General features: G+C 47.1%; 1 protein-coding gene across 8 annotated transcripts in view; it reads right to left on the bottom strand.

Moving 5' to 3' along the window:
• PLD1 (phospholipase D1) overlaps positions 1-18,682 on the bottom strand; it is a 43,959-nt gene extending 25,277 nt beyond the window's left edge. For 7 of the 8 annotated variants that reach the window (XM_086468666.1, XM_086468670.1, XM_086468667.1 and 4 more), the window contains exons 1-11: positions 18,529-18,682; positions 18,081-18,208; positions 17,640-17,785; positions 16,681-16,789; positions 15,077-15,142; positions 8,962-9,020; positions 8,341-8,433; positions 5,597-5,749; positions 4,703-4,852; positions 3,364-3,447; positions 1,510-1,591 (exon numbers count right to left, since the gene is read on the bottom strand). In XM_086468666.1, coding sequence (XP_086324792.1) covers positions 1,510-1,591; positions 3,364-3,447; positions 4,703-4,852; positions 5,597-5,749; positions 8,341-8,433; positions 8,962-9,020; positions 15,077-15,142; positions 16,681-16,789; positions 17,640-17,785; positions 18,081-18,208; positions 18,529-18,682 — 1,224 coding nt within the window. Of the gene's footprint in view, positions 1-1,509; positions 1,592-3,363; positions 3,448-4,702; positions 4,853-5,596; positions 5,750-8,340; positions 8,434-8,961; positions 9,021-15,076; positions 15,143-16,680; positions 16,790-17,639; positions 17,786-18,080; positions 18,282-18,528 lie in introns of all 8 variants that reach the window. The other variant, XM_086468668.1, reaches the window with a different exon arrangement.
• Between the last annotated feature and the right edge of the window lie 4,655 nt (positions 18,683-23,337).

The raw sequence follows: 23,337 nt of genomic DNA, 5'->3' as shown, positions 1-23,337 counted from the left end.
CTGAGATGAAAACGCTTAAAGAAAAGAGAAATAGAGCTAGTAGTCGCAGTTGCTTGCTCATATCTCAAAGTACTCAAGAAAGGAGAGCATGCAACAGCACAGAGCTTTGCATGGGAATCCTGACTGGGAATGCCAGGAAAGGCACCAGGTCAACAGCAGGTCTGTGCTTTTCTGTTCAGGAGGAACAGCAGAGAAGGAGAAATTAGAGCAGAGGGAAAAAAGCCTTATCGAGTTTATATAAGCATTTGCTTACTGAACACAAGCATTTATTAACTCAGATAACACAGCAGTGCAAATAGGAGTCCAAGTCTCTGAGCCACCTCCTTGTACACAGCCCAGCTCTGGGGAACGTGATGCTGCTTGTGTTTGTACACTGTGGTTTTTCACGCTTTGCTGAAGCCCCTTCCCCACAACCCTTCTCCACAGCAACGCACCAGGACCCTCATGACCAGAGTCTCCACCTGAGAAGGGACAGGCAAGGAGGACACAGCTTGTCTTAGTGGCCACAGGAGCCAGGAGAATACAGAAAGCGGTGGGCAGGAACAAAGAAAACCAGGTGACATACAGGTAGTAAGAGCCAGCTACCAAAAAATAAAGCCTTTTCTAATCAGATAAGTTATCCCCAGAAATAAAGATGATAATAAAACACAAAAACCTTTCAGGCTTTGGCCTTTCTTATATGCTCCACTAAAATTTACTAATACTGATGGTAGCAGCTGTCCTGGAGCTAAGGCACGAAGAGCCTTGGGCAGCATGGCCTGGGCAGGATGGGCTCCACCAGAGGTAACGGGGCTGGAAGACACTAGGATGATGTTTAACGTCAACAGGTACTTCTTTACTACAGCAAGGAATGATAGGTGGACAGCAAGAACATCAGTTCTTTGGTGTTTAGTTGTAGCAAGGGGCCTATGTCACGTATCAAGTACAGAAAACCCAGTGAGAAGGCTACCATGAGATAGCATGAACCGCTGGATGACACCAAGCGACTTCTTGCTAATGACATCCCGATTTTCTTGGCAGACTGATGCCACCTTTCACAGCTTCAGCTCGGAAAGCTGCAGCCCAGAGCCACGCTACGTGGTAACGACAGACGGGATCTGCACAATGCAGTAACGTACAAACCACCTACCAAGAGTCACCACAATATGACTGATCCTTCCCGTACCTCTAAATTACATATGCCACAAGAAGATCACCGAACAGCAACAGCTCTTTGTCCCCTCCAGGAGCTGGAGTAGTCATAATGGGAAGTGACCCAAACCTGAGGACTTGAAGGGGCAATCAGAGGATCTACCCTTTTTTGCCTCTGAGCTCTTCCAAACCCAAAGGGGAGGAGCAAATCAAAACATGTGGTTTTCCAGAGGCCATCTGAAATGAGGCTTGGCCAGCTTTAACTCTCATCCCTACCAAAATAAACGGTGCAAACGCTCCAGTCCCAGTATGACCCCATAACTGGGTGGGCGCATGGGGTTTTCTGCGGGGTGAAGGTTGCAGCTGGAGCTCACTTACTGCTTTCCGCTTGAGGATGCAGTCCAGCCGCCAGCGATTTCCTTCCACAACGGGTCGTTTCATGAAGATTTCTGGGCTCAGCCTGAAAAAATAAAGAGGTGGAAAAAACACAGCGTATGTAGTCTGCAAACAAAGCATTGGCCTAAATAATCAACTTGGGAAGCAAAGAAATCAAAGTTTTTATAAAGTAGATGTGAAGGCTCACATCCCAGAGTGATGCATTCCCCAACATCATGCTCTTTGTTTTTTAATCACGGAGCATTTCAGAGGGCAGGGCGTATGTCCAGCACATTCATCTTAGTATTCAACAGCCCGTGAGACCGAGCGATGTATAAATGTATATATATGATGTATAAATGGGGAAACTTGGACTCTATCTATGACAGAAAGACGCAATAAAAAGAAAAACCCCAAGGCAGATTTGAAAGAACTGTGTAGACATAAAAAATAAGAGTGAGATTCCAGTTCTCCTGGTACTTGGGTTGAGCAGCATAGATTTGTACTGAATTTTCCTTGCTGCCTAAAGACAATGCAACGTGATCTCTCAACAGGACATGTTATTGACTCATCGGTTTAAGGATTACAAGGAATATTTAACTCATTAATAATAATTAACTCTCATCTAACTCCTGTAAAGCGAGGTGACAGAATTTCATTCCTTTACCTTTGCACCAAGCGTGGGAGCTTGTGCTTGGATAAAGCATATTGCTATATCATAAAAACATGCTTCTGAAAACAGCATTTTTACTCCCAAGTTTCAGGTAAATTTTGGAATTCCAAGATACATTAACAATCATCTGAATAAAACATTAAGTAAGAGACGACAGGTCTGAAATGTGATGCTCTTGCATCGCTACCTGATGTTGCACGTGGGGATCCAGGAGCATTGGGTTTATCTGTGGTCACGTTGGGAAACATTTTTACCTCAGTAAATACTAACATCGTATTTAGTTTTCCCATAATAATTGCCACCTAAGAACTAATGCTCCCAGCTCCTACAGGCAGTGGTTTAGTAGCAAGAAGTTCATTTTACAGAAGGAGAAAGAGGAGCATAGAGACGTGCCCAAGGTTAAAGAGGACATCTGAGCCGTGGCTTGGGAGCCGGCCCGACCATCCCATCCCCAAGGTGCAGGCTGGCTCAGCCACATTAACCTCCACAAAGGCAAGACACGGGCAGGCGTAACCAGCATCCAGCCAAGCACCTCTGCCCAGAGCCTGCGAGTGCACACTTCTGCCTCAAACAGGAACAGAGCAGCACATAAACACTGAATTACGAGTTAAGAAGCGGGCAGAGCCACGTCCTTTGGCAGCCACACAGCTTAGGGAACGGACGACAACACTCCCTCTCCATTGTCTGGCCCATTTAAGAGCAGAGCAAAATTACATCCCTGCCAAGATGCTCTCATTGCTGGCACGAGACTTCCCAAAACAGTGAGGAGGAGCTGAAAGGAGGATCCCATGCAGGATCCCATGGGAAGAGCTCTCTTGGAGGTGTTTGGGTATCCATGTTCCCTTACACACCGAAAGGCAATTGTGCCCCTTGGGTTCGCTGTGATTTACACTCCTGTTGAGCACCTCAAGCCATTAACAATTGCAATTCAGGTGGTGCCTTCACGCAACTTCAGGCCTTTCCGTGGAAGGAGACAACCAAGCTGTTGATTTCAAGCATGCGCTTTTGCTGCCAACCCTCCTGAAAAGGCCTTTGAATACAACACAAGGAGATGTTTGGGTGTGCTGCCAAACCATCTGGCCGCACGGCTAGTTGCCATACTGTAGGGCCTCTAAACAGTGCCGCATTGTTGGGAACATCCCAAGAGAAATGGCTGGTCAACATCCAAATATGTAAGTACGAACCACCAATCCGTGATGAAAATTTCCTCCTTAGCAGCTTCCATGGCATTTGCAACATCTTCAAAGTACCACTTAGCATTTACATACCTGTAAAAGCAAACACAGTGCACAGATTTAGGTCTCCTCCCCCTTCATTCAACTAAGTCCACAGCTGGAGACCGATGGGGCTCCGTGTTAATGCCATTTACATTCTCTTCTCGAAAGAATTTCAAGAATCAGGACAACACGCAGGGAGAATTTCATGCTGCTATTAGTAGCTTAATAGAACAGCACAATAAGAGATTATTAAGTGCTTCTGACAACTGCACGCAATATTCTTGGGTTTTGCCTGATGTGCGAGCTAGGTTTGGCTCTCAGGAAAGGATAGCGGAGTGGTGTTTGCTTTGATTTATGGAAACTATTTGGGCAGCGGTTGCTACAGGGCAGAAGCTGCCGTGAGAGCACCTCGAGGGTTTGCTTCCAGCTGGAATCAACGTTTTGAGGTGCTTCTGGGAACGGCTTAGTGCACACAGACAGGAGGATTTCTCCTGGGACTGCTGTTTGCATAAAGCCCAGTCACCCTCAGACTATACCCAAATTTGCATTTGCTGATTCTCTTTCATCGCAAAGCCAGTCTGCAAGGCCCGAATCTGATGCTGCTCTTCAATCAGATGAGTGACATTTGCATCTGAACGCACCCATGGCGCCTGGAAGGGCAAGGCTGCCTGACAGAATGAGAATCAGCATTGCAAATGCAGCGAGCAGGACGTATCTTGCATTTCAGAGCATGAAGGACATAACCAGAGCATCAGTGGAAGAAGAGCATGGCCAGGACAAGCTGGGAAGGAGAGGGAGCTATGGGGAAGAGTAATCAATGAGACAGATGTTTTCAACAGCACCTACCATGAGTTTATAACAGAGCCCAAAGACCTAAACCCTTAGGAAACAGCTTTTCCAGAATCAGAAACTGGGATAAAATTGAAGCTAAGAACATTTTAACGGAAGAGCAGTTCTGGTTTTAACTTATAAGCATCCTGACAATTATACATGCATCAAAATATCATTTTTATCCTTATGATAATAAACACCTAACGTGTTCAAATTCACACAAAACTTGATGTTTCAAAATGCCATTAGCTGTGATGCGAAGCGGTAAAGGACCAAAACACTCCTGTCACCAGTACTGCCATTCCATCCCTGGCAAAGAAAGCCACTTTTTTTGCATCTTCTCTAATTATTGTCAGTCCTTACAGCTACCGAACGCTACCAGCTCTATCCACCAGAGCTGGGGTCACGCAGGCAGCCGCATGCCATCACTGCCCAAGGCACCGTGACCCGGTCGCAGCCTCGCCACGGTCCTCACCACTTGGCCAGCGTGTTCTCCTGCACGGCTGCGTACGAGCCGAAGCGGTGCTCTGTGAGGAAGTCCTTGCCGTGCTTCCGAATGAACTCGTCTATGCCCTGCCTCCACCACTGGGCATGTCTGTAGCTGTTACACTTCAAAATCAGCGACCTGTAAAACAGATGACGCGTGGGGCAGGATGCTGAAGCCACATACATTTAATTTGGCTGCTCCTCACTGTCTATACACGTTGATAAACGCACCTGTATCAGTCATATTTTATTTAAATAAAAAGTAAGGACTTGGCTTTGTTGTTTTGTTTGCAAAAGAATACATCAGCACTGAGCTGCTCTGAGTGACTACCACAGTATCGCACTGCGGAGCATAAAAAAGAAATACCCCAGATGTAAATTAGTAGCATCAGCTTAACTTGGAGGAGAGTTGGACTTGGCTAATGCTGTACTTTTTGAAAGATAAATTTATATTGTACGCTACCATAAAAACATTAAATATCTCTTTACCTCAACTAGCATGTGTTTTGGGATGTAGAACAATGTCCCTGCTTGCAGCATAAAGGAACAAAGCACCTAGAAAATTACCGTAAGCAATTGCTGCAAAACCAGCCTGTGCAACTCAACCTGCACCCCCCCAGGCCTGGGCAATAACCGCAAGGATGGACAAACAGCAGCTGAGGCTCGAAATGCCTCATTAAGACATCGGAAACCATCAGCACTACAGACCAAATCCCCAGCAGGTATAAACCCAGCAGCAGCCGCCCAGGTGCTGAGCCCTGCAGGAAGCTGAGCTGCACCACGTCAGCCCAGCACGCCTTGTTAACCCCTCCAGGAGAGGAGCATCGATTCCTCCTCAGAAAAGCAAAAGCAAACTAGAAAGGATCTAAATAAAGTTTCTTACCTGGAGAGATTGTCGATCTGCAACCCATATTTGGTTTCTGTTTCTTTCTGGCCTATCTTAATGTTGAATTCCTTATCTGCCAGCAGGACAAAGGAAATGGCCCCCGAGTCAGGCTTCACGTACAGCAGGAAAGAGTCCTTCACCACCAGCCACCTGCACGGGCACAGACACCAGGTAACTTGTACTTCAGCCATGCCCGTCTTCGAAACATGAGCCACAGAAAAAGCTAATAAAATGGAAAAAGGTTTCCTCCAAAACAAGTAAGAACCATCCCCCAGGGAAAGGAAAGCGTTCAACTAAATGGTAAAATTTCTTTTCGGGGGCTAGTTCAGGGTATGGTTTTCTTGAGCAGAGAAGTGCCTATTTCGCGAACTTGGGTAATGAGTTGGAATTTAATATAAGACTTCTAGAGTTATTTGCATGACTCCTTTTTACAGAAGTCTTTGAAAACATAGGTTTCCTTGTCTAACAAAATCAACGAGAACCTCTCTGCCCACAAACCTCCCAGTCGGGTGCCCCAGCATCGGGCAAGGTGCAACAAGGACTCCTCCATCCCAGATTTTTATTCAGCTTGTAGGCTACACAGGAGTTACTTGACATTTCTAACATTAATTATGATGCTAGGATCACTTTCACTCCTATCAAAATACATGAACAAGGCATTTTGGAAAGCTTTTATTGCCAAGCAACAGGCACCCTGTTAGAAACACATGATGAGAGATGACCGTCAGGTTTTACATAAATACCGTAGCCTGAAGGCAACTCTGGGAAAAAACCCACATTTTTCACTGTGAATGGCATTTCTAATTTTTTCTCCCCCTGCAGCGTAGCTGGGGTAACCAGCCCTCTCTGTCCCACACAGGTCTCCGCCACCAGACCTTCGCCTCATTCTTCTGCACACTCAGAAACACACAAAGCAACAGAAAATACTGCAAAAATCTGTTCATTCCTGTATCTTTAGTAACAGCCCCAGCTCCTCATCTACTTCCAGATCCCATAATCTTTTCTTTCAGGGCCCTGAAAGAGTTATCCCAGCACCACCTCTCATTTAGTGCCAAAATACCTCCCCTCCCTGTTTGGCCCATCATTTCACTCCCAAACATCCCACGGGGTACATTTCCAAGCGTTCTCCTTTCTGTTTTTCCCAGGCAGCTCTGCACGTCTGAAAAGTCCTGTCCGTGTCCATCCACAGCACCGCCCCACCGTCCTCATCCGCGTCCCTTTCCACAGCCCCCGTGGCCATAACACACCCAACCTACTCTAATAAACGAAATTAATTTGGGGTGTAGAAAACCCCACGCCTGCAGCAAAGCTCTTGTGGGAAAAGAAAAGGCTGGCCGCAGTCTGCCTTATGTTTGCGGGGGGAGCTCTGCCCCCAGCTTGACGTGTCCTAAAATCCTTCACTTTAATAACCCTCTCTGGGAAATAATACTGTTATTTGCTTATTTATTGATGCATACGTGGTCCGTCCTGGCAGGCTGTGGCAGGGATTTGGTGCCCTTCTTTTGTTACTCTGAACACAATCCCACTCAAACACCTCTCCCATCCTCTTTTTAAGCTCTAAAGGAAAACCGAGATCCATCAGAGCTGAACGGGTGACTGTCTCCACTAAAGCTTGAGCTCTGCATAACACAGGGAAGAGTTCACTGAGGGGTATCAAGAGGAAAAAGCACTTTACTGTAAAAGAGAAAAAAGAATTTGAGACAATTTAATGATTTGACCTGAAAGAAGGTCACATCTTCATCTCCTTGTGCACTCATTAGAGATCTTCTGTAAAATCACATTAAGAAACGTCAGAAAAACTATGAAGAAATAGGACCTTTTCTTCGCAAGAATGCAGAAAGATTTTGTTGGAAAGCAGATTTTTTTTTAAGATAAAACTAATGACAGGCCACTGGCGACGCTAAAATCCAAAGGTGGATAATGCTCGGGGAAGCTCTTACAGACCAAGCAATTGTTGCTCTAAGGCAGATGTGTGCTATTTTCCAAAGGAAAGATTTGCCTGGGAAAGGCAAGCTCCAGGAAATACACCTTGTGTTTTTTGGATGCTGGTAACTCACATACTCCTCCACAGCACACACCTCCCTGCGCTGCAGCCCCAGGAAACGCTGAGATCTAACACAGAAGGTAAAGGGATGGGGACAGTAAGTTACGTGAAAACTCCCATGAAAACACCGTCATTTAAGCGCATAAAGTAATTAGGAAGGAATAATTCCAAGGTTAATTGCACCAAATAGTGCTCCTTTACTGCTGCAGGTCACATCTGATTTGATCCAGTTCCAAAGCAGTCCAGAGAGCGTTTCTATTAATTGCTTTGCTTTTTGTAATCTGAGGAAGGGAAGGGAAGCTCAGAAAACCAGCAGGGGCACTGTCAGCAGCCGTGTCCCCTCCCAAAGGCACGGAGCCCCTGGGCGCTCCCGCAGCAGGGAAAGCTGGGCACAAACTGGGGGATTATTGTCACATCTGCCAGCTCGGGGCTGTAGGAAACCCCAGTTTTCCTCTGCAGCAACATGTCCCTTCTATGAACTCCAAAGCAGAAGAAAAAAACCCACCACCCTCCACACGGGAGGGTGAAGGGCGATAGCCTATGGACCCTTTTGATCTGAAAATCTGTGCCTTTGGTAAAAAAGTGAGAATCATCCTCACAGACTTTTTGGGAGAAAAAAAAAAAAGACAAATGAGGACTTTTGTACGTGTGCCTGAGGAGCACATAGCATCACCACCGGCGCCCGTCCCAGCAGTACCTTTTGGACCATCGGTAGCACATCCTTCCTTGGCCGCAGCAGTTCAGACCAGGTATGCGGTGGCCCCCGGAGCGCTTCATGATGAACCCTTCTCTGCAAGGACAGAAACACGGTCAGGATGGGTGGCAGGGCTTGCCTGGAGGTGCAGGGGGGCTCTTGGGTGGAGAAGGTTTGCTGAACCCCCCCCAGCCCCTGTGCCCAGGGATGGCTCCTGCCACCTCCAGCCGTGCCCAAGCAGCCTCTGTGCCATTCGCTGGAAGAAGGGCAAAAATACACCCCCCCCCAGAAGGAAATAATGCAGATTTAAAAGAAATGCAGGGCCCTGTTTTATAGCACAAGCAGAAGAACAAGCGGGTCTACAGGTTGCAGGGAGGGAAGGGGAAGAACCCTGCAAGCCCCTCTGTGAGCTGCAGCCCATATCTCACAAAGCGGCTGCTCTCCAAACTATTTCCCAAAGCTGTGGCATTTCTGTCTGAACATTAGTAAGTTTTTCTATCTTGATGGCAAAATATTCCCCAGTCAGTTATTGGCAAGACGGGAAAGCTATTAATTTGAACAGTATTTATTTATAAAGCCATGCTCTTAGTGAATCATAACACAAAGACACAGCTCACAACTCACATGCCCTTTGGTCCCAGGTCATGGATGAATGACAGCTGGCTTACTCCAATGAACTCCATCTGGGGAAAGAGAAGAATATTCCCCCATCTTTCATACCCCGAAATCCACACAATACTTTGCTTCATTGAAGTGACTTGTCATAAAGACAGAACTTACAGAAGATCCCGAGCAGAAGTTACCGACCATCACTTAAGCATCTTCAAGAAGACCATGAAAAGTAGTTCGGTTGGGTTTTTTGTTTATTTGCTTGTTTGTTCATTTTAAATGTGCTTTGGAGAACATAGTTCAAGCAACCAGGACAATCCCGATCAAATGTATCATACCGATACCCACCGATACCATATCGGTACCCACCAATACCCTCCCTCCTGGATCACTGGCTGAAACGAGGACTCAAGTCCAACACCATTTGGGGGTCTGTGTGAACCTTGGCTGGTTGCCTGAATCCTCTCCTTCCTCCAGTGACCCTCACAGAAAGGCTGGAAAGGGAAAAGGACAAGTCTCCAGGGCTAGGAGCTCCCTATTCCCTTTGAGTCCCCTACCCCATGGACACACACCACATGGGGGTTCAGCCCCTCAACCCACAAGCATCCTCCAAGACCATCACAGCAGGTCACTCCCACTCAGCTCTGTACACACATCACTGCCCCACGTGCCACAAACCCACAGGAAAGCCACAGCGGGGCAGGAGAAGAGCAAGCTCAAGCATGCTCTCCATGACCTCTGCTGGTCTGCAGAGAGCTCCACAGCAGGCACGACCTGGGAAATCCATGAAGTCATACTGTCAGGTTTACCAGCAGATCTCAAATTCAAGCAACCTGCCTCCTCACAGCTCCTCCTGCTTCGGCAGAGATTGCAGAGGAACGTAACAACAAGCAAAGCCGGTGAGAAAGCACTGCACAACTACATTCACCTCTAAAAATAGGACACCAGGCGATTTCAGCCGAGCAGGCTTTTCTTGGCACAGTGGGACATTCCTGACAGTCTGCTGGTTGTTAGCCCTGGGCCCCATTAGCGGGGGAAATGCCTGCCCCAGGCATCCTGAGCAGGACAGGGCTTGGGCAGGAGCAGCCCTGCGAAGGAGCCGCCTTGCACGGCAGAGGCTTGTCTGCATCCAGAGACTTTTAATTTATTATCGCAAAAAACTGTCTATAAGTGCAGAAAGGTGCCCAGGGTAGGGAGAGGGCAGGAGCTTCTCTACCCTTTGGTCAAGCAGCAAGCTGGAGGGAACCCTCTAACCACATTTTGGCAATGAAGCCTACTGGGACAGATGCCCAGTACACAACCCACGCTCCCAACCGCAGTCGGGACACGAGACAGCCTTTGGGCCAGCTTCAGACCATGCCCACCCGTGCCCCACAGCAGCTCAGGGGTCAGCACCCAAGGAAGGGCTCTCCTCCAAGGCGGCCACCGTCATCTGCTCTTTGGCAAACCAACTTCAGGGCCCTCATTGGCAAAATCTGATTTGGCACAGAAATTACATGGGCGGGCTCGTAAGTCGCAGAGATATTTTCAATATCAGTACATTTGTGGCAAAACCGACGCTGCAGTTAGGGCGAGGCCGGCTCAGGCTCCCTTCCCAATACCATCATTTTTGCTCCACAGAAGATCCTTCCTCCTCTCCTCTTCACGCTCTGCTGCTCCTTCCCAGACTTCTCACACCAATAAGGTCATGGAGACGAACAAAGGATCTGTTGTTCTCCTCTGAGCAGCTCAAGGACATAAAGTAACCTCTATTCAGTAGAGGCAAATTTAATGCCCTCATTTTGGGGTGATTTCAGCCTGTTTTCAAAAAGTGGCTAGAACAAGCTATTCCATGCTTTTACTAACAATCTTGCTATCACCACTCTCACTTCATGTTCTGGAAAAGCACCAGTTGTGACCTACAAACATTTCAGTTGTTTCTGCAGTGACACTCGGAGCAGGATGAGGAGCACCTGAAAGCCCAGCGTATCCTAGAAGCTCTTATCAGAGGTCCCAAGTGAAGTCTCCGGCCAGTTCTTTGCCTGGATCCCATTTTCATTTCTTCAGAAAATGGCTGGCATTCCCCATCAGGCGAATCAAACCCAGACATCTCTCTCACAGTGGGCAAACAAAAAAAAACCTGCACAAGAACGTCAAAACCCTTTGAAAACGTTGGCTGCAGCCAGAAAGCTGGCAGCAGTTTGAGGAGCACTGCACGCAGCGAAATAATTGTCCTCAAAGAAGCAAAAAGAAAAACCAGGAGGAAAAATTAGTTGCAGAAACAGAACCGCTACTACATAAAAATGAAAGAAAGACTGCCTGGCAGCGCAGCAACCTGCTCTTCAGCCAAGGAGTCTTTGAAACGGCAACGATGGTGACAGGAGCCCATCCAACACGTTCATCAAGCAGCGCCAATTAGGAGCGTTGGTTTGCAAAAACCGCATAAATAAATCCCACTAGTTAGAAGGACAATTCCTCAGTGGAGTGGAAAATATCTGATCAAATTATTTATTATTATTGTTATTACTGCTGCATTAGCTATTTTTACTGTTACAGTGCCTTGCATCCGAGGTGCTCGTCATTCACAGAAAAACCGAGAGGGGAATGCAGAGCAGCGAGACACTTTCATCCCCTTCACATCTGAATTCCTGCACTGCCCAGCTGCCTCCCCGGGGAGCCGGCATCCCGCTCTGGTTTCAGAGCGATCTGCAGCAGAATATTTTAAGTATGAGATACAGGCCTAAAGAACGCAGTTTCAATGACATTGTTGTAGCAATAAAAAGACAAATAAAAAACCCCAGACGGGAGCGATCAGCTGCAGAAAGACAAGCTATGAAAGGTGGAGAACCAGCTGCAAGGTACACAAGCCACAGTTTTAAAGCATCCCGTCCTGCCAGCAATGTCGAGCACGCGTGATTTATGCAAGCAAAAATTTCATAGAGCATCCGCGTTTCAGAAAGAACTCAGCAGCTCCACACTGTTTTCATTTCGACCCTTGTTTTTAATTTAGGGGGATAAAAAAACCCATAAAGAGTTGATTAGCAGCTGTGGCTAGCCATAAAATGAAATTACACCACTCTTCAGAATAATATTGTTCAGCAAAAGGCGCCAGCTATTTCTTACACCAAAAAAATCGCTTGCACTAAACCCAAATTTAAAAAAATATCAAACATGCTAAAGTTCAAGTGCAGTAACTAAAAATACCGAAGGATTGGGCGGGGACCTTTGCAACGGTCTGCAGATCCAAGTGCCATATCAGAGGCAAACCAGCAGCCACCCTCACATACTTGAGTTCTTACATTGTACTGCTTTCACTAAAGATGGAGGTTTTTACACTTACTTAGTAAAGCTCGTGCAAAATGTTAGACCCTCACACTCTGGTTCAACCAAATCTTAGCTACAATTTTGCTTAGGCATCTTTCGACTATTGCAGCTCGTACAGAAAGTGATGCAAAAATCAAATTAATGATTTTTTTTATATGGAATACAATCTAGCCCACAGGCCCCATTTCCTAATGCTTTTGGGCTATATTCCCCCAATTTCCATTTCCCAGAAAAAATTGTGGACAATTAACACACTGATGTTCCCACAACATTCATTTTAATGGTAATTGTCTTGAAGCACTTCAGCCCAGAAGTACTATGAAAAGGTTTTGGAAAGGACTAGAAGACATGAGATTTAATCATAACTCATGTAGCCAAAAGGAAAAAAAACTAAAAATAATGAAAGGCTATGAAGTCTGGGGTCTGATCACAAAATACAATGCATCCACCAGCCTATTTGTGAACTCCACACAAAATACTCAGTTACAACAAATGTTGAGAAATTAAGGGAAAGGCTGTGAGAAGGCTGTAAATTTTATCAGAGCTCCCCAGTCAAAGCAAGGGACGCTTGGCACATCTCCAAATGACGATGCTTCGGTGGGTGGCATTTCCACAGCCTGCAGGAGCGTCACCTAGAAAGGCTAGAGGACACACAGCCCCTACAATGTCGTGTGGTCACCACAGACCTGATCCTCAACCCACCGGGGACTTCAGGTCTGCAAAACTGCTACAAACTCGACTCTCCCAGCGCACGGCACGTCCTCAAGGCAGTGCACAAAGCGGCGATCCTCTCGCTGACAAACACTAAATGAACCACGAGTGCAAAATAAAAGAAGTAAATAAGCAAAGCTAATTAAATCGTGCAGGTCAGATGTAAAAACACCTCTGAGGAGATGCGACTGACCCAAGCAGGCTCTTCACAAGGACTGAGGATGACACGTCAGGCAGGTCGCAGCTTGCCATCGCAACCCCACATCTGACTTTACAAAGTATTTAGGATTTTTAAAAAACCCCTCTGTGCACAGATTTAATGAGAGGAACACACCAGAGTCAAAATGTGCTCCAGGATTAAGACAGTTGCAGCATTTGTCAGCGCCCAGGCAAAAGACTTCTCAACTACAGGAAGAGCAAAGCCCTCATTTTGTTCTAAGGAGGACAAACACAGTTCCAAGGAACATGCCAGAAGTCTTCACTTTAGTCTCTAGTCCGAGAACGGTGGGGGTTGTTTTGGTGGTTTTCTTAAAAGGAAACATTTTTCTCCCTGTGCTTTCTTCCAGCATCGCCTGCAGGACCCGCTGCACTTAGCGGCGCCGCCACCGTTAGCAGCAAAGTCCTCACTGAACGCTTCGCTGCAGCCAAATCCAGAGAAAGTCAACAATAAACTGAGAATTTATGTGCAAAGTGACATCTGGCTCTGGGGGCTGGGGACAGAAGGGTGATTCAGCGCAGGAGGAGGGGAGCAGCCCGCAGCTGCACAGACAAGGCAGGACCGCTTGTCTCCTCGCCCGGCCCCCACCACGCAGCCCGCCTTGAACCACAGCCTGGTCAAAAGATCACCCACTTTCTTACATGAGCAGAAATTCTCCAAAATATTTGAAAAAAAAAAAAAAAATGCCTGCCGGAGAGTGACAAGACGGATCCGCGCTGTAAAATAACTCTCCCCCGCTCTGCATATGCTACTGAACAAAATTGCCAAGCTATCCCAGTCTTGCCTTTAGAACAAAAGATGACTATTTTCCACACGCAGACTAACACAGCTCCTGACTGCATCGACTCAAGCGCCACAGCCTGTCCCCAAAAGCAGCACTCTGTAAGGAGCACAGTTCCCTCAGCCTGAGCCTGAAGATTTCTTACAACCCAAAGCACGCCGGCCAACCCTGGGTTGAGCGCTTTGCCCCATATAACAAGCGGTGCTCAACACACCAAGCCCTGCAGTAAGCGCACACACAGCTCTCGGGCACGACATCCAGCTACGAGCTGCCCAACATCTCCACACAACTGCAATCCTGTGAAAAAGCATCATATCTACCCAACAACAACGGAAGTCGAAGAGAACTGGCTGCTACAGATACCCTAAGTTCAGTCTGTATTTCCAGTTTATTTGAAAACCAAGCGTTCCCAGTTCTCACCCGTTGCTCAGACACGTCACTAAGCTCTGCAGCGACTCAAGGCATGCATCAGGTTTTGCTGATAATACAAAAGATGGAGGAACACAGGCATCATGCAGCCAAGAAAAGGGGAAATAAATTACCATCCCAGGGAGATGTTACAGCTGCGGCTGACAGGCGAGGACTACTGAAGAAACATTCGGGGATGGCTTTCAAAGGAAATATTTTTGCTTAAAATAGGCCCGAAGTCAGATTTGACATCTGTCCTCGTTTCAAAAAGACTACCGACTTGGGGAAATAAGCCAATTACCATCTCCCTTTGGAAGTGAAAAAACACCTGCAGAGGTGGATGGGTATCACTCCTACGAACTGAACATCACTGACGTCCACTGAAACTGCACAGAACAGGAACCTGAGACAAATTTCCATCCATGACCACATACAAAGCCCAAACTGAAGAAGTGATTACAAATTCTGGACTGGACTACCTTGAGGAGGTTATCACTGTGTTATAACAATGACCTCCAAGACTGAGCCATTCACTCTCTTCCTTTGGTTTTAATCATATTACATCCATGTTGGAGAAATCAGCTAAGCCAAAATGCTTGCAAAATGCCTGTGAGATTTTTCTTACATAGGCTGCATGTTTTCTTCCAATGAATTCAGCACTTGTAAAGCAAATATTCTTTAGGCATTTAAACAAACTAATTTCTACTTACTGTTCCATGGTAGTTCCTGTACATTGGCATTTTTAGGATCTTTGTCAAGTAGTCTTCCAGCTGTTTCTACAATTAAAACATTGAAACTTTATATAAGATGCAGGAATTTTCAAGGAAAACCACCACAATCCAACTGCCTGGCATTAGGAAGCAATCAAGAAGCCAGACACACTTTCCAGCTTGAATGGATAAATAAATACATTATTATGTGCTCATGGACATTATCGCAGCTCAGCAGCATAAACAGTTGGATCACAGGTTGTTTACTGTTCACAGATCTGTCTTTGTACCTTCCCCAGCAGACCTGTTCCTTGGCACTGTCACTTTAGAGGTCAACTTTCTTGACCAAGCCCGCTTCAGAACAACTTTAAATACAAAATCAGTCCCTGCTGTTTCTGACCCACACAAATTAGCTGTGTGAGAAAATACACCCTCAGACGCAACCAAGAGAGCCAATTTAACCAAAACACCAGGTTCATGGGGTGAGGAGCACAGTGACCACGCTGCTCTGTCCCAAAGCCACAGAGATGGCAGTGGCTGGGCCATCACTTGCTGGAGAGCCTGTCATCCCCAGCCAGGAGGAGAGAAGAGAAGAAACCATTACAAGAGAGTTAAACTCTTCCCATCCTCATGGTAACTGAGCAAAGAAGCGTTTGGGCACGGGAAAGTGGGCAGAGTCCTACAGGACACAAACCAAACTGAACAGAAACAAATGCCATTGGGACCTTAATCCTCAGCATCACAGCACTGAGCTACCCAGCTGGGCAGTGGGGTTATACATCCCCATGGTGAAGGCTGTGGGATTCCCACAAGGAAACCAAGGAGGGGGGAAAAAAAGGGATCCAGAAAACATTTTTCTTCTTCTTTTAAACAACATCTCTCTCCTGAAACTTCCTGTATAGCAGCGAAGCCGTGCACAGCAGGGAAGGTTATCTGGACTGCACAGCCATGAGGCACCACCTTTTGGGACCTGAGGCTTCAGCAGCAGAAAGCTCAGGGAGGGAGTGAACAACAGAAAGAGAACGATGAGCAGAGGGTGAACAAACACGGGGTTTTACAGACTTTTTTTTTTTCCCCTTCAAACATCAAAGCTGCAACAAAGAGATAGGAAGACATCCACCCTCTTCACAGAAGGGCCCATCTGCTAACATCTGATGAAGTTACACAGAACACGCGTGCCTCAGCTAAAATTACCCCCTTCAGCATCAAGACTGTCATCTCCTCTTTCAGAGGGGGACAGGACTGAAATCTCTCAGATTTTGATGGCCGGGGGGCTGCCTCCGTCGCGCAACTTGACTCTGTGAACTGCCTCTTCTATGTTTAAATCAGAGCAGGTGGGAGGAAGGGAACCGCCACTCTCGGCATCGTGGCTTTCCTCAACCGCAGAGGGAAGCTTCGCCTGTATGAACCCCGGCTGCACCTAGCCTCCCACCTCGGTGAGGAGCGTTAGAAAGCAAGGGGGTTTCGAAGCTCCGAATTTTGTTTCGGTAATAAAACAAGGGATTTTGATAGCGTGTAGCTTTGCAAGCAACCTGCCTGGCATCTCTGCGCTTCAGAAGCCCCGCAGCACCCTCCGTTCCCTGCACACCGCGGCGGGTGCTTACCCTCCTGCTGGAGAAGTGCTCTTCCCGCACCGTGCTCTCCGCGGTGTGCGGCAGGCTCGGCATCTGCCTCGGTTCTCCCCTTTTGATGGATTGTCTTCTCACCGTGTGACTGGAAGGACAAACCAACCCCGATGTCAAGTCTAAGTGCTGCGAGTGTGTGTCTGCCTCGATATTTAACCCTTCTTCTGCAATGCTTTTATTTTTCCTATCCAAGCTCTTAAAAACTGAGATGGGTGGGCAGGAAAGCAAAAAAAACCAAAAACTAAGCCTGGATTTATTTAAGAAGCCAGTGTGCTCCAACTGGCTCACAAACAAAAATGCAACACAGAAATATCAGTTTGATTTTTGAGGGCCCCCTTTTGCCATTATAAGGAAAGGGAGCCTAAACCCTATTTTTAGGGCATTATGTTTCCCCAGCTCCTAACCCCTCATAATTCTCTTTTCCTAATATCATCTCCCCACATTTCTCCACATCAAAAGGCTGTTGCTGAGCTCCACCACTTCTCTTCCCACTTCTCTTCTCTTCTCTTTCCCCTTACACTTCCAGCCACCCTGAGCACCAACACCAGCATGGCCAGGGCTGACCACCCACGCCAGGGACCCCTCTACCTCCCACATCCAGCCTATGCTGGCAGAAAGCCACAGCACACCAACTGTTTCCATTAGCACAACCCTTCCCCAAGTTCAAGGCAAATTCAGCTCAAAAGCTGATGACCTGGGACTTAATGCACTTTCTGTGCCAGCAGAGAGATGCTTGCAGCACTTAGAGTTGCTAAATACGCGGAGATCAAATATTTTTCTTACAGCTGCTAAATATTTGCAGAGACTAAATTCTTCTGCCCTCTCCTCCTTACAGCAAAGTAAATGGAATCACTGAGGCCAAACCAATGTGCTATTGAAAGAGAGAAGATGACCACATCTTCCCAAAGCCCACCACGTCCGCAGGGCTGCACACTCACCTCCTGGTAGGGATCGGGATGCGGACGAAGGCTTTGTACCTCAGCAGCTCCCTGTGAAACTCCTGGAAGTGCTTGAACTTCCTTTTCACCTGCCAGGTGAACTCTCCATGGGTCAGCTCGATGGTGTAAACGTTGGGGCTTGGTACCTGCAGAGAAGAACACCGCCACAAGGGATGCAGCTTTGAAATAAATCATTTTCCTGCAGCTACTCATCTGAAGAGCCCTCATTCAATTTTAATTAACGATTCCTCTGTCTCACAATTTCTTGTTCTGCTTTATTAGGTTTTATAAATAGACAGGTACCCTTGGCTCTTAAGCGTTTATTGAGACACAGGCGTTCCTGCTTCCTCAGCCCGTGAAAAAGCATGCACAAAATCAAGCCACAAACAGCATTTTAATACAGTTTTACAGGAATTAAATGAAATTTCTGGAAGTTCTGACCTTCTTTGTGGAAGTAAAGCGTTCAACTTCCAACACACGCACTCGAACAGGACATCCCGTGAGGTACGTCTGCGTGGCCGGCTCTTTGAACCCATGGGTGTGATAGACGGCAGAGAAGGGAATGCACACTGGAAGGACCACAAACCTCGTTAGCTCAACAGCCTTGTAACGATCAACGAAGGCGGGAAAGCCAGCAGATAGCTGCAATACTTTAACACGGGAGCATTAATTCCACTAAAATACACCAGGTTTCATTTAAAAGAGCTTAAAGACTAGCTTTCACAGAAGGGACTTGAAGAGCTCGATTGCTAAGAGTAATGCCTCCTGGTCCTAAAACGGCTGGGCTGGGCTTGGTAAAACCACCGAGGCTGTACCTCATCTGTCAACAGATTATCAGTTATTAAACCCAGGCAGGACGTGGAGTGAGAAAGTACAAGCACCAACTCACCGGTGCCTTTTGGGTCATTTAGCACCTCCGAGTCAACCTCCTCCCCCTCGAAGTGGAGCTCCCTGGTGTCCAGGCTCTCGATGATGTTGCTCATGTCTGCAGCGATCTTCTTCAGCGTCGATGTAGCTGCATGGCTTTCGGCTCTCAGTGACATCTCAGGGACCTGCACAATGGAGCCACGGGGCGCTGGGGAGGAGAGAGGAGCAGGGCTGTCATCACCTCCTCTGCAACACCTTAGCGCAGCGGGGCCGAGAGGAACCCCTGGCAGCATGCGGCGCCATCCTCCCTCCAGCCCCTTACCCACATTCATCCCAACTCACCCCATCCCACACACCCGATGCAAAATGCCCAACCCTGCAGCTGCAGGAAACCACTGCCCAGAGCAGTGGGAGCAGTGAAAAAGCACAGGTAGCTTCAGGCTACAAAAGAAAATTTCCCCCGATGCCAGGGACCACAGGACTCACACACTCCGGTTGTACTTTAAAATGGAAAATACATAATATTTCACTTTCCAGCTACAAAAACCTGCATCAGGCTGGCTGTGGCTTAGGAGTACCTTCACATCTTGATTTCAAAGGGAAAGCAAGGAAGCTTCTGCATCAACTCGCCTGATCATCTCAAGTAGCTCTGTAATAATGACGAGGCACCAGAAAAAGCACACACCATATTAATGCCGGGCCAAATCCCAGACTTAATTCACACGACGCTGTGTTTCCCAGGTCAGAGGAAAAGCTCACTCAGAAAATCAGCAGGTGGTTTGGTTACATGTTCTCCCTTTGATTGAACTGGTGACACAAACCGGCACTATTAAGATTTCCTCTGTTTCTATGCACCTTACACAACTGCCTATGGTATCTGCGTGTCTTCTGCCCTCCCACAGCTCCATCCTCTCAGCAGGCTCAAAAGTGACAGCCATGAGGGTTCCTATCCAGGAGCAGAGCAGGGTGGGGGGCACCTCGATGCCCACAGAAAACCTGGGAGCAACACGGGTGGACACTGCAGCTCGTCCTTGAACTCACCCCTCCACAGCCCCCCCAGGGAGCTTGCACCCCTTCTACAGCCCAGGTGGCTGCAGGCCACCAGCCGAACTCGCCGCGGGGCTGGGGACCCGGCTGCTGGTCCCTGCACGCAGCCAAGCTCCAGCTCCTGGGCACTTCTGTGAGAAAAATTCCCCTTCAATCTTTGCTCTGCAATAAATGTCACGGCTCAACAGCTACGCTGAAAAAATATGGACAGGACAAATTGACAACATTTTACAGAAGCCAGTACAAGGATGCCCATTTATACTTGAAGCTCTTAGATTGTGTGAAAGAATTTTTTTTTAAAAAAAAAAAAAAAAAATAAGTGTGACATTTCTGATGTTAAATTCTGCAAAGAACACTGCAATTATTCTTGAGTGAGCTCCATAGAAAGAGCTAGATATGCCGTAATTTGGAAATAATTTAACATTTTAATAATTCATGTGTTTAGCTGATTTTGAAAGAACATTCTTTATTATTGTTTCCTCTTGAAACAAGTACATAATTTTATTTCTACATAAGGCTGATACCATGTAAGCCCAAAACCATGATAAAATCAGCTTCCTTCAGAAAAAAATAAATCCATTTCCACACAGACTTGAATCAAGAAAAAAATGAGTCAATCTCTTCTCTTATACCAAAGCAAATGCAGAATCAACAGCTTCACCTTAGAAGTGAGGGCTCCAAGGGTCTTGGTGGCCCTGCCACCTTCCACCAGTGGCTGGGAATGCCACCACAGCAGAGAAGGCTTTAGGACCAGACTGGGGGCTCGCTGGGCCGGCGTGTCACTTCAAGAGATCCGCCTGAATAATTGAAACACAAACCCACATACTCCTGGGCACCTCATTCCCCTTCTGTCCGGGGAGGGCAAAAAAGGAGTTTGCATTAATCCTCGCAGATGGAGACACACCAAACCACGGGACGACCAAGCCACTGATGTTACCCACGGCTCTACCCAGTTTGCACAGCCTCCCCGCAGCGGGAACTCGGCATTAGCACTGCCCCACACCTCCATGACCACAGCTCGATGGAAAGCCTGGTCTCACTGTCAGAAGCGTTACACTTTACCTATTATTAACAATATGCTGCAGGGGCCTTCAGTAACACAGAGAGCATAAGGTACATTCTTATTTCCTTCCACCAGTGAAGTCATTCCACCAGATACAGACCGGCTTCAGATGTTTCATTTTCTCCCTAGAAAGCAGGCATGCATAAATAGCATTCCCAGGAAGGAGCCCACGCCACCAGGCTTTCCCAAAAAACCCCAGCGGGTGGTAGGAGGGAGCCCAGAGCTGCCCCACATGGGGCAGCAGCGCTGCCCCGCTCTGCACTGACCGACAATAAAATCCGATTTTATTTTCCCACTCGGCGCTCCACGCAAAGAATTTTTTTGGCCATCTCTAGCTGGAAATATCTTGCTTTGTATTTCTTCTGTCTGTATTCACATTTAGAAACAAAACACAGCTTGCCTTTTTTTTTTTTTTTTTTTTTCAGTCTGAAGAGATGCTTTTGCTTCATGGAAACTTAATGCACTTTCCAAAAGAAGAGGTTTACACGGTCAAAGAGAACACTGGCCCAAACATCCTTTGTAGGTGCCGTGCCAGCAGTTACACCTGCAGGAAACCAGCAGACAAATACCACATGAACAGGGCTGGAGGAAGAGCACGTGGACAGGAGCCAACACGGCAAGGATGTGCATCCTCCCTCCTCCTCCCCTCCTTGCCGTGCCAGGTACAGCCGGGCTCCTCTTGTCAGATTAATTGACGCGGTTGGTTAATGGATAAACAATTAACCAGTGTATGCAACGATTATTTGCTAAGGACCACAGCAGGGCTGCATAGCTCTAGATTTTTTTAATTTTTTTTTTTTTTTTTTAAAGCTAAAGCTGTTTTCACGGCTGGCACAGACAAGTCCTGCGGTAAAGCAGGGTTCAAACTCAGTTGGACCTGAGTCATTCCCAGCAGCAACATTCCCCTCACGGAGATTAGAGCCAGATTATGGGCTCAAAAGAGAAAACGTGACTTGCCTTTGGCCCTGCCAGAAGCCCTACGAACCCGGGCAGTGGTTGAGCTCCCCGTCACAGCCATCATGCAGGGCAAACCCAGCCCCAGGCAGGGCGGGCAGCACGAGGGTCAGCTGGAAAGACAGGACATTCTACATCCCTCCAAAAGCTTCTGCAAATTCCTTTATACGGCTCTGCTTGGTAAGAGCTATTTAGCCTCTTGGCCAGAGTTTCCATGCGGACACTGTCTGCATTCCCATAAGCAAGCTGAGGAATGCACCTGGGTTAATCTGCAACAGGCTGGGTGCAAACACGTGCCAAGCACAGTTATCTGTGATTCAGCAGCAAAATAGAAGGGCTGCATCAAGAAGGCCCTGTGTATCCAGTGCCACTCACTGCTTGCACTAATGATGGACTAGAGTACAGGCTTATAAATCCTGCTGATATTGTCAGCTTTGGAGGCTGCAATTACCTGAAGGACAGAGAAAGAACTCAAATCATACAGTATTTGGCTGTTGCCATCCAGGATAGAAAATAAGCAGCAGTCTCTTAACGAAAAAAAAAAAAAAAACAAACAAAAACACAAGCAAACAAACAAACAAAAAGATAAACAAACAAACAAGACAGACCAGGGTTTCAATGGGTCAAGAACCAGCAATCCGAACGAAGGCACAAACTGTGCCAAGGTGCACAAACAGGGCTACTGCCTGCAAGCCAAAAATGAAGATAGGGTGCAGAAGATGGGAAGAGTCAGATCTAAAGCACTCGACCCGTGGAGAACACAGTGCCAAGACTGAGAGAGAGACTTAGAGTAAACACGGCAGCAGCCTGCAAGCCTGTGGAAGACTCTTCTGAGCAGGACAGACAAGAGATAATTGCTCCGAAATGCAGGCTTAAAGTGGAGACTAGGGAGAAAAACCCCGTTTGATGGCAAAGGCGTGGGACTGTCCAAGGAGGTGCCTGCAGAGTCCCCAGGGCTAGAGGTCTGTAAGGACAGGCTGCCCTTAGTGACTTTCCCAGGGCAGGAGATGAGGAACAGCCACCCCAGCTCCCTCTGGAGACCCCCAGCACCCAAACCTCCTGGCTGACACTGTGACCTGCATATTAACAGAGGGAAGGTGCTGCTCTGGCTTTATCTGCCTCAAAGTCTGCCTGGGCAAAAGCAGCACGGAGGAAAAACCAACAACAAAAACCAGTCAGCAGCAAAGGAAAACTTGAAAAGAATGAACAAACAGGGAAAAAAGGAGATGGTAAAAAAATTGAAAGAGGGAAACCCCATACTAAAAACCCCACAAGCACAGCTGACCCCATCGTTGTCCAGCTCAGTTTTTAGATTAACTATTTCCTCTTCCAAGCACACCCTAAGCTCTCTGCCTCCCTTCGCTGGGCTGTCCCCACAGCACACGGGCCCCAAACCTCTTGTACCAGTGAAATACATACATTGGAAATAGTGTCCGCACTGAGAATCAAGGTTTCAACTACAGGAAAAATGACTATCAAAATCAAAATTAACTCTGTTAATCCCTGAGCCCTTGTGAATGTATTACAGATCCCTAGCTCAACTCTGCAATCTATTTTTGTTATTGGCCATTTTGGTTATGCTTTAACCCCAAGTTATTACGTAGGGGATCATATGACTACCACAGCCTTCACTAAAGAAACATATTTTTTCTACTTTATGCGTAGAACAACAAAAGCATGGCTTTAAAGGCATGGAAACTGGAAGGCAGAAAATGCATATTTTAGTAAATATTCATGAACAGTTCTGGGTTTTGAAGACATTCAAGT

Source organism: Leptosomus discolor, chromosome 7 (genome assembly GCF_034619465.1).
Source record: "Leptosomus discolor isolate bLepDis1 chromosome 7, bLepDis1.hap2, whole genome shotgun sequence".
Taxonomy (NCBI): domain Eukaryota; kingdom Metazoa; phylum Chordata; class Aves; order Leptosomiformes; family Leptosomidae; genus Leptosomus; species Leptosomus discolor.
This window is presented reverse-complemented; position numbering and strand designations above follow the sequence as displayed.